Source organism: Lathyrus oleraceus, chromosome 2 (assembly GCF_024323335.1).
Source record: "Lathyrus oleraceus cultivar Zhongwan6 chromosome 2, CAAS_Psat_ZW6_1.0, whole genome shotgun sequence".
In the NCBI taxonomy this organism is placed as follows: Eukaryota; Viridiplantae; Streptophyta; class Magnoliopsida; order Fabales; family Fabaceae; genus Lathyrus; species Lathyrus oleraceus.
In genome coordinates, this window is record NC_066580.1 from 340,695,827 (window position 1) to 340,707,321 (window position 11,495).

The 11,495-nt window shown below is 33.8% G+C and overlaps 1 protein-coding gene across 1 annotated transcript; it reads right to left on the bottom strand.

Moving 5' to 3' along the window:
• Window positions 1-274: 274 nt before the first annotated feature.
• Window positions 275-6,607, bottom strand: LOC127119413 (uncharacterized). Its single transcript, XM_051049648.1, has 7 exons — window positions 6,183-6,607; window positions 5,743-5,888; window positions 5,445-5,482; window positions 4,779-5,350; window positions 2,663-2,749; window positions 1,584-1,646; window positions 275-671 (listed from the first exon to the last, which is right to left on the bottom strand). Exons 1-7 carry the CDS (start codon window positions 6,234-6,236, stop codon window positions 615-617), a joined length of 1,017 nt encoding a protein of 338 aa, XP_050905605.1. The 5' UTR covers window positions 6,237-6,607; the 3' UTR covers window positions 275-614.
• Window positions 6,608-11,495: the final 4,888 nt, after the last annotated feature.

Here is an 11,495-nt window from a genome sequence, read left to right on the forward strand (position 1 = left end):
AAAATAATTTGATAGTGTCACCAAGATTTTCTAGACAAAATATACGACTTTAACTTCTAAAAAATAGAGAAAAAGCAAGCATTTAAAGATTCGCACATAACATTAAGATCAGGGGTAATGCTCCACATCCTTTCAAGAGCATAAATCTTCCAGAAAAAGCACAGACATGTTTTTTCAAAACAAAAAATAAGGTAAACATGTTTTTATTTGACAAAAAAGCACAGACATGTTTTGAACCGTATATCAAAGTGGGAAAATGACAGAAGGAAAGATATAAAGGAAGAAAATAAATATATTTTCTAAATCTCAATTTGAATCCTAATTTTAATGATAATATAGAAAATCTCAATTTGATTCTGGTTCCTATTTCTTACAGTTTTAAGTTGGGACAGAATATATTACAGACCAATACTTCCAACAAAACTTCAACTGATACTTGTCCTCAAATGCAAAAATGTGACGGTGAATACAAGGGATGACCGAATCCCACACTGAACAAGACATTTATACTAGTAAAATTTCTCAGGTATGTAATTTCACATCACCTGATAATTGTTTTATAAAACTCTGGGATACAACAATGTGTCAATTTTAGCATCCAGCATAAAAGAAAATCAACACTGCTGTCGTTTACGAGGCAAGAGTGCAAGAAGAAGTTTTTTCCTTGGACCCTGCAACCCAAGCAGCCTCCATAAGTTAGATAACATCATAAAATCAAACAGTGTACTCGGCACATGCACATGAAAATCCACATTCTTTTTGTTCAAACGCAGACTGTCTAAAGAGTGACAACAACAAGAGCAACAATTAAAAATCAGTACCCCTTGACAATCAACTTTTATAAGATTTGGAATGCAAAACTTTAATGCTGAAACAAACAAGCTAGATATAGAATTGAAAGCAATTTGCAAAGACTTTTCTAAACAGCATGGGAACAGTTGAGACGAAGGAGTAAGTTCATGCCGTGGGAGGGGTCTATAACAGTGATTAAATTACGGGTCTTTGAACGGCCAGCTGGCAATTTCCTTGCCAGAGCCACCAAACAATGGTATTTGTTCAAGCTCCTCGAGTATCTCTTAAATTTATGCAGAGAAAACAGGGAGAGAAACATAAAAGATTGAAGCAGAGCGGATAATTGCAACCAGGAGTATAAAAGGGGAGAGATGAAGGAAAGGGTGAGATGGGTCTTTAAGGGAAGGATGTTATCAATAAGTTGGTTAGCAGGTTAAGCAGTGATGATTATAAAGAAGAGAAAGGGATTAGACATCAAAGGGAGGGCATTTTTTTCCTGAGATAGTTATGGCATAGAGCATTGGGAGGTGGAGACCGCCGAAGTTCTGCAATCTATACTGTTTTAAAGGGAACGCTTGGCATTGAACAAGGCAGCTAGTACTAACATGATAGGTGCAAAAACAAGTTAGCAATACTTCTTAACAAGAGATTCTCCTAAGCAATCACACTAACTGAACTCGTGCTACGCTGTCCCAGATGTGTATATATAAGAATAAGAATGTCTTAATTCATATATTTGGTGTGCTGTTGAATTCAAAATATAAGGCACAAATTTAAATAACGACAATTACCATAGGAATTCCAAGCTCTTTGAGGTCATTTTCTCCCATCTGCTTCAACGCGGTCATATCCACCTGCAAGGACTTGGCAGTGTATAAGAAAGCTGGTAGTGCCAAATTAGATAATAGATATATTCATAGCGGGAATACAAAACAAAAAATCAAAATCATAACTCATTTTTTAGTATATAATTTATTCATATATGAAGACGATATTTATTAATGTCATAAGCTAATATATGATCACTAGAGCTTGAGCACTCGACAAAAAACACTTTTGGCTAATATATATATATATATATAGGAGCAACTCTGGTGAGAACACTTGGTGGCTAATACAAGAAATGAGAACAATTAATTCTAATCGCTAGATTAAAATTTAATTGAAGTACCAGCTCATATTATTTATGCGCCTCCATACATTTGAAGATAATGATCAGATTAGTGATTGGTTTATAGAAAAAGAGTGACAATAATAAGAATCAATTATATGTAAGAATTGAAGGAAATCATAGTCCAACCTCAATGTTGAAAAATTAAAAGTACAAGTTAAAGTAAAAATCAAAACTTTTGGCTATTAACCTACCTATATGGAAGAGGCTTCTCTACACTTAGTATTTGTAATCTTAGTAGAGCCAGTTTCACAAAATAAATCGTGGAATCCCATAGAAACAAAAATCAATCAAAAGTACTTTTCTTTTCAGCGAAAGAAGCAAAGAAAACTTGTTTTACAACCATTGTTAGTACTTTAGATGGAATTTTAAACATGAACTAGTTCACCACAAACTTTGGACGTTTCATCTATTCAATATAAAAATAAACCGAACTATCTGAAGTGAAAAGCATGAAATAAGTCAAATGGCAAAATATTGCTTAAAATTATCATGGAGGATCAAACAATAAAAGGTTCCCTTGATTTATAAATTGTCCTCTCCAATCATTTTCCATGGAAGAACTCCTAAAGACTATAGCCAGCTAATGAGTAAATGAATTTTGACATTTCATCAAACATATGACACAATACTTAATTGGATGTTAAAAAAATTAGTATAATATAACTTCTTATTTACATAAATAAAAGAGTTACATACTTCCTCGGCCTTGAAGAGTATGACATATTTTTGTAGTCCCAATGCTTGCAACAGGCCATCAACAGTTTGTGGTTGCTGTTCCTCGCCCTGAAGGTTAACCAGAAAAGCCACATTTCAAACTATACAGATAATCCGTTCAGAGAATTAAACATAACTGAAACTCATCCTCATCTAAACACCACAAGTTTCCAAGATCAAGTCATAGAGACTGATAATAATAACTATAAAAGCAATTTGCATAAACTTCCACCCCAGTAGTTCAGAGTATTAATGTCCATAATCTAAATAGTAACTCGGACAAAGTTGCTCCAGTTGTTTAATTAGGAAGTCAGGGCCACAGTAGTAGAACACAAATCAAGCATTTTTAACACCAGCATCAACACATCTTAGGATGCTAAAGGTACAATAATCAAAGGAAGTAACTTTTGTTCTTTATTGCAGAACATGTTGCTATATCTATCAATGGAATATGAAAAGGGGTGTCTATCCACTACAGCGCTTTAAATTTTAAATAAAAAACAATGTTAGACTAGCCTGTCATTTATTTCAATGCCTTCACCTCAAATTAAGGATGTCAATAATGCCCATGAATCAAGTTTAGATCCTTTAAGATGAGAGTAACATAAGCATGTTGACTAATCCTATAATACTATCCATATAGTAAATGTGTCATTCTTCTTCGAACTTGGCACTACTCTTTTAATTCAGGTCAACCCTATACAGGTACCGTACAAGGTTATAAAAACCTATGCTAACGGTAATGGTAATATATATTTTAAAATATATATAAAAAATAAATTTCATATAAGCATGACCAAGTTGTATAAAGATGTAAACTTGAGAGGACAAAGAACTTGAATTACATGAATAGGAGACTAGAATTGGCATTGATATGCTCTACCTATTAAGTATAATCACATGAATTAATACTACTTTTGTACATAACTAAACAGTTGACAATAGGGATTGATTATTTAATTATAGAATATAATCTTTCCAAATTTACTATATTACAAATCATACAAAATGAAGAAATACATACATGAAGTTAGGAAAGGGGGGTATTTACATAGAAAAAAATAGGGAAAGAATATTTGAATAATAAGAAATAGGGAAAATTTCACAGGGTAATAGATAGTGTCAACATTATCAACACAGAATGTGAAAAACCTAATTTTCTAAATAAATAAATATAAATAAAAGCTAGTGAACAACAATATTGTATTATTGATCAGACTCCGGAAACAGACCTGTTCATACCCAGAGGACAGGGCCCACATGAACCCAAATTGAGTATCCCATTATTTTGCTTGAAAAATATTTTTGTAACATACCCACAGGCACTTCATGAATACCCAATATTTTGGTGAATTGTGAAGTGAAGATTGCCTAATGTTTATTGAAGTCATATCTATTTTCCTGATACGCCCCTCATGATTAATTCATTCACTAATCACCAATTTATCGGAAACTAGGATTTCCAAAAAGAGACCTTGTGAGCAATTATAATATGCATAATGTAGAGAGATTCACACATATGATAACATATTCAAATATAAGGTCTGATTGAACATCCAGATTTTGTATAAATTAGCTTCTAAAAACAGTCCCTAAAGTAGAATATCATGAATTAGTTAATTCCATTTAACCGCCCATAAAAATATTAATGATTTTTTGGTCACCATTGCTAAAGAATAGAATTATCTATATTTATTCAAAATCTATTATAATTATTGGTAACTAAGTTATATTTTTATAAATAATCCCTATCATATGATATAGCCAACCAAAAGGGCATAACAGATTCAACTGATACATCCATCACATGGTCATATGGAAATTTTCTTTACAACAACAACAATAATCAATTCTTATCCCCCTAAGTAGGGTCAGTTGCATGGATACGCCCTAAAGTTCTATCGAACACCATATTTCTATCCAAATCGTTAATCTTGAGATCTTTCTTAAAAGTTTATCTTATAGTTTTTCTAGGTTTCCCTCTACCTCTAGTTGTTTAACTCATGACTCCATCTAATCTCCTTACAAAATAATCTACAGATCGTAATTCTTTAAGTAACAAAGAATAAAATTTGAGAGTAGAATAAGGAAAATTCACCACAAATGGAACCCTTTGTGCAACGCTGCTTGATGGAGGATGCTGACCAGGACGAGATGCTACAGGTTTGGCAGTTACTGGAGGCAATGACGATATTGCGGATCTTGACATAAAAGATGAAGGTGCAGCAGCACTTGGAGGCCTTGAAGTTTCAAGAACATCCCTACCTGCATATGAAACTGGTCTGACTCCATCGTATGTCCTGTTTAAAGGCCTTCTCTGAGGGTCTCCAACATTTCTTTGGGGGGAGATCCCCCTGGAAGAACTTGGAAACCCATCTGGTGATCTTTGCCGAATTTGATCCAGTGTCCAAGGAGAGTATGAGCTTCTCATGGACTCCATACGCATTAAATCATCAGAACTTCTAGCTGAGGGAACTGGCCTGTACAAGCTTGCATCCCTTGGTTCAGGCATGCGCTGCTTTGAATTAAAACTGTTCGTTGGAGGATGAGCTGTTTTCGACAATTTTTCACGGAGATCGATATTCCTCTTATTGCCATTACTTTCAGTCCTCCTTGATGCACTTTTTTGCATGAGTTTCAATCGGAGATCATCTTTTCCAATACGCCGATCTAAGTAAATTAAGGGAAACAATATTTAATTTTAAAAAACTCATTGAATAATATAAATATGGAAGGTAAAGTCGCTGCTGAGGGAGAGTACTACCATCCAGTCCATTTTGCATGCTTACATCTCCTCGCTGTCTGCAGAGAATCCAAAGAACATAATTCATGAAATCTAACTTTAATTGCATAATACAAAAAAACAGGCACACCGTTTTACCACTCGCACTAATCATTAAATAATCCAAAACATTATCCATGGTGAACTTTCTATACAAAAAGAGAACACGCGAGGGTGTGTGTGTGGGAATATGTTTAAATATATAATGCACCATCTCCGATAACCAATACCATAGTAGCTAAAAATACTATAGAAACCACAGGCACAAAGTCAAACACACCTTTTATTGCCGCCGAGCCCATTTCCATGCCACATGGAACTATCTGCATTATTTCCAATTCTGTCTCTCACAGACCGCTTACTCCCAGCTGAAGACATAGAAGAAGAGTAAGCAACATCTGCCGCAGATACGTCCCTCTTCACAACCTAAACTCAAGTGTACAATAGCATGTCATTCACATGAATCCCTTCATATATCAAACTAAAACTATATCTCCATGCCCCAAAACCATAACTACTAATAGTGGTTAAAATTGAATTTTATACTAGGTTTTTTTCATTCCCAACCAACAATACAAAATCATGGCATAGTAGAACTTGATGTCAACAAACAAAACACTGCCGAAATAAAGTTTAAGTTGCAGAAACCGCTAAAAGAAGTTCCTTTAAAAAAAGCACAAACTAAAATAAAGGGCGAAAAAAAATCGATATTCAATATACCTGACCGCTGCGTCCAAGAGTAATGGTAACTCGACCCCTCGAATTATTAGACATATCAACAGCACGAACCCTAAACTATCAATTAAGTGGAAATTTCTGAAGCTGCGAGACGAGACATGAACAGAAACGATTTGAAGCAGAACAGTCGGTATTGAAGTGTTGTCCTAACCCTAACCCTAACCCTAATTTAATTTCCGGTAATTCGAAGCAGGCAAAAGGTTCTTCGAGCAAGGGAGTAGAAAGGAGTTTGAGGTTCAGGATGTGGAATTGAGATTCGGGTTCAAGAGAGAGGGTCTGGTGGGGTTTGTGGCGGAGTAGAAAGGCGCGGTGAGAATCTGCGTTATGGTGGGACGGTGGAGCACCGAGTTAGGAAGTGTTTTTTTTTTTTTAAATGAGATTGGGAGCAGTGTTGTGCGCAGGAAAATGGTGATTGTGTGATGGAACCAAGACCGTCAGATCAGTAGACCATGGTGGTGGGACCAGACTGGTTTTCTATTTTTTTTTTTTTTTTTGTCTTGGGTTTGTTTTTTTTTTTTTGAGATTTTCAGTAAATCTATATTTAACTCTTGCATACATTTGATTTAATTTATTGGGGGTTTGGTGTAACGCTTAAGGAGATCGAATATGATACAAGAGAAATGATATGTTTACACTTAGTTATACACCTACATCGTAGGTACGGTATAAAAAGATTGTTTTTTTTGTAATTCATTAAATTAATGATAATGATAACTTATGTCTTAAGGGTACAAGTTAATAGATAAATATAGAAAAAAAATATTGGAAATTGTGTCTTGAATTTAATACAACTTTATAATTAATGATGTTATTGTTTTTTCCAATACGGATTTTTCATTTGTAGGTTTTTTAACATGTGCCCTTGGGGCACAAGTTAGCATTACCCTTAAATTAATAGGGGGAACTTGGTCATTTGCGCTTTATGTTTTAGGGTAACTCAAACACACAACCAAGAGCAATAGTGTACGATGCTGAAGTTCTACAACTCCTCTCTCAAAAAGTGGTAGAACGGCGCTCTCCGTCTCCGTGTCTTCGTCTCACCGTCCTTTCGTCTTCATCTTCTTCGTGTCACCGTCTATTCGTCTTCATTCGTCTCACCGTCTCTCCATCCACGGTGAATGAAACTGTCTCAACTTATCACCAAACGAAGAAAACAACTTTTATCTCAAGGTTAAATGTTCTTTTTCCCTTTACTTTTGTGTTGAATTTGTTGTTCAAATTGGGGAAATTGAATCTGTTGTTCAAGTAAGGATGATGAAAGAGGCGAGAGTTAACCCTAAAATTTTATTACATTAATCTAAAAGGAAATTGAAAGAGGATTAAAGTTTAAGGTTTAATTCTTTTAGATTAATGTAATAAAAAATTTAATTCTACGGTTGTTGTACTGATTATGTGTTTCTTTGGTTTTGTTTTGTTATTAGGTTGAGTGATTTATTGCTGAAACTATGTCATCATCAAAAAATGATTATGAAACTGAAGTAAGTAATAGACATAAGTTTAAATTTTTATTTGTTTTGTTATTCTAGTTGGTCTGTGTCGTTGGTTAATCAAGTTTTTTCATGAATTTAAGGTGCGAATGAGGCATAGCTATATCCCAGTAAATTTGAGCAGCATCAATGAAAAGTTAACAAAAACCCAACGTGCTCACGTCGAATGCACCCCTTTCAAATGGGCAATGGATATTTCTAACAACTTCTCAATCTCAGATGGTTTATTATGGGAGTTAGTAAGTAGATGAGACGTACATAGTAGGGGATTTAGGGTTAGGGATAGAGTTGTTCCCTTTACTCCAGTTGATGTTTATTTTGCTCTTGGATTGTCTACTGTTGGTAAGTTTCTAGTAGTAGAAGAAGATCAACAATGTCAAACATTAGATCTATTTAAAGGGGTTGAGGTAACCATTAACAATATCCGCAAACAACTTTGTTGCCATAAGAAAAAAAATAGTTAATTTTGTTAGACTTTACATATTACTTGCATTTGCGGAGTTTTACTTTCCCAAAACAGGGAATAAGGTATTTACGGGATTTATTAAGCAATTGGATGATTTGGATTCCCTTGATGCCCATAGTTGGGGTATTATTGTTTATAACTTTGTGGTTTCTAGTTTATGTGAGTCTTCAGTTGTGTTGAAGGAGGGGAAAAACAAGGCACAAAGACATTTAAACGGGTGTGTTGCCATATTGCTGGTAAATATATTATATAACTTTATAGTTCCATCTTATGTTTTGAAACTTTGAAATTTTGAAATTTACAACTTCTAATATTTGTTATAGATTTGGACATTCAACCACTTATCTTTGGGGAAACACCTGTTATTTCTAGGTTTAATTTTCCACGTGTATTGAATTGGCCGGTTATAAGTATGCAGAAGAAAAATATTAAAAAAGCATTTGAAAAAAATATGGTAAGATTTTGTGTGTTTGAATTGAGAAAAATAGTTTTTCTATTTTTGTCTGTTGATTGACTTTTTTTGTTAGATAATTGATAAAGTGGTTGCAACTAGGGGTGTTCAAAACCAAACCAACCCAATAGAAAACCGCAAACCAAGCCAAAACCTCAAAAAACCGCATTTGGTTCGGATGTGTTTGGGTCATTCTCTAACAAAACCGCACGGTTTGGTTTGGTTTACGGTTTGTATTTTTCAAACCGAACTAAACTAAACCAAACCGCATTATGTTAGAACTCAAACTTCAATTATCCCACATCCAATCCAAAACTCAAACTTAGTATGTATTAACCTTGCAATTAAAAACGATTTTCTCTTACTCACACTTAGGGTTTCAATTTCAACCTTCTTAAATCTCTCATAGTAGTATCGCACATTCTTCTCATCTTCTTTACCATGTACATTTCGCTTTTTCTACTCTAATATTTCCTCTCTTATGTTCTTTCTTTTTTATCTTTTATGTTACTATTTTCTCTTCCAATTACATTTTTATCGCACATTTCTTCTCAATCCCGTATCTCTTATGTTCTTTTTTTCATCTTCTCTAATCTCTCATCTCATATATTTTTTATGTTTTATTATAATGTCTTTGATATTATTTTATTCTACTATTATATATATGTTTTTTATTCCATTTTTGTTTAATCTAATTTTGTGTATATTGAATGCGAAGTTTTTGTCTAAATATGATAAGTTTTGATGTTATTTAGTAATGTATGAATGACTAAATACAAAGTTATGTTGTTCTCTATAGGTGTATGTATGGCTCAATAAAAATATTGTAAGAAACTGAACCAACCGAACCAATCCAAACCGCATTGGTTTGGTTTGGTTTGGTTTGTTTTTATTTCTAAAAGCTAACCGAACCAACCGAACCGCATGCTTTTTTCTCTTGCGGTTCGGATGATTTTTATCGTCAAAACCGCCCAAACCGCACCGCGAACACCCCTAGTTGTAACAGAGAAAGAACTAAAATATGACACAGTCAATGCTGCTCTGTTTGAATAAGGACGACAGTTTATGGATGTTATTGATTATCATAGATTGGTGGCTGAGAATAAAGATTTCAAAGAGAGGATAACAGTTCTTGAGTATGAAGTGAAGATGATGAAAGAGGCGGGAGTTAACACTCCGTTTGAGGACGAGGTTGTTCAAGATGATAGACAACTTGTAAACTTTATCACTGAAGATGAAGTAGGAACTTTGGCTGGAGATGTTGGACATGATGATGCCAATGTTACGGAAAACCAATCAAAGTCTAAATCCAAAATGGCTACAAGAATGAGGAAGAAACCAAGGAAGCATGGAAAAAGAACCAGAATGAATTTGTAAATCATTAGTGATGTAGTGTAGAATTTGTGTAATATGTATTGCAGAATTTGTACCAATTATGATGTGTTGTAGTGCAGAATTTGGCACAATGTTGACAATTTATGGTTGTGTTTTGTTTATGTGCACAATGTCTTGATTATGCTATAGTTCATTTTGTGGTTAATGTGTTGAGTATGTTATAGTTCATTATGTTGTTAATGTGTTGAGAATGTGTTATAGTGAATATTGTTCCATCAATGTATTAACCAAGTCTGATTTAACAATTTCCGTTATTTTGAAGTCTGGAACTGCCTTAACCAACTTCATGAAATGTATTAACCAAGTATGGGACTGCAATTTCCCTTGTTTTAAAGTCTGAAACTGCATTAACCAAAGTTAAACTTTCGTTAACCAACTTCATGAAATGTATTAACCAAGTACGAGACTGCAATTTCCATTATTTTAAAGTCTGGTACTGCATTAACCGGAGTTAAACTTCCATTAACCGAAGTTAAACTTCCATTAAACAACTTCATGAAATGTATTAACCAAGTCTGGGACTGCAATTTCCCTTGTTTTAAAGTCTAGCACTGCATTAACCGAAGTTAAACTTCCATTAACCAACTTCGTGCAATATATTAACCAAGTCCGAGAATGCAATTTTCCTTGTTTTAAAGTCTGGTACTACACTAAGCGAAGTTAAACTTCCATTAACCAACTTCATGCAACGTATTAACCAAGTCTGGGACTGCAATTTCTCTTGTTTCAAAGTCTGGCACTGTATTAACCTAAGTTAAACTTCCATTAACCAACTTCGTGCAATGTACTAACCAAGTCTGGGACTGCAATTTCTCTTGTTTTGAAGTCTGGCACTGTATTAACCAACTTCATATTTTTTTTATGTTTTGATACGAAGTAATTGCATTAACAAAATATTTTATATATTATATACACCAACAAAGTTTAGTACTATTTGGATTATGGCAGAAGTCAATTTACAATATTGCCCCATTTACAATTTGGATTAATACAAAAGTCAATTTACAATCTTGCAACATCCTACCCGAATATTCCACCCGAATAACCTGCACCACCAAATGTAACTATTGTTAGTGCATGTAATATTTTGAACAAGATTAAAAGAAATGTTTGAACATCATACCATCATGTCAAATTTTTCAAAATAGTATAGATATGTGACAGCCTCCCCAAAATACACATGCCACTAGTCAATAACCAAAAATTCCCAAAATCATCATAAATTTGTACAAACTTGAGATGAACCCGTCAGGGGTGTTTCACATGTTGTCAAAAGATTCATGAATGACATACAATTTCCAACTTGTACAATAACATACAAAAATCTAAAATATGACGTACATAAAATCAAATACATAATAAATTAGTAGTTTAATGAGTACACTTAATTTATCCTCAACAACTACATATGTTTTTTCGCAACTCGTACATACGAATTCCTCAAATTTAAAACACAAAAAAATATTCAAATGGTACATGCGAATTCAAATATTATT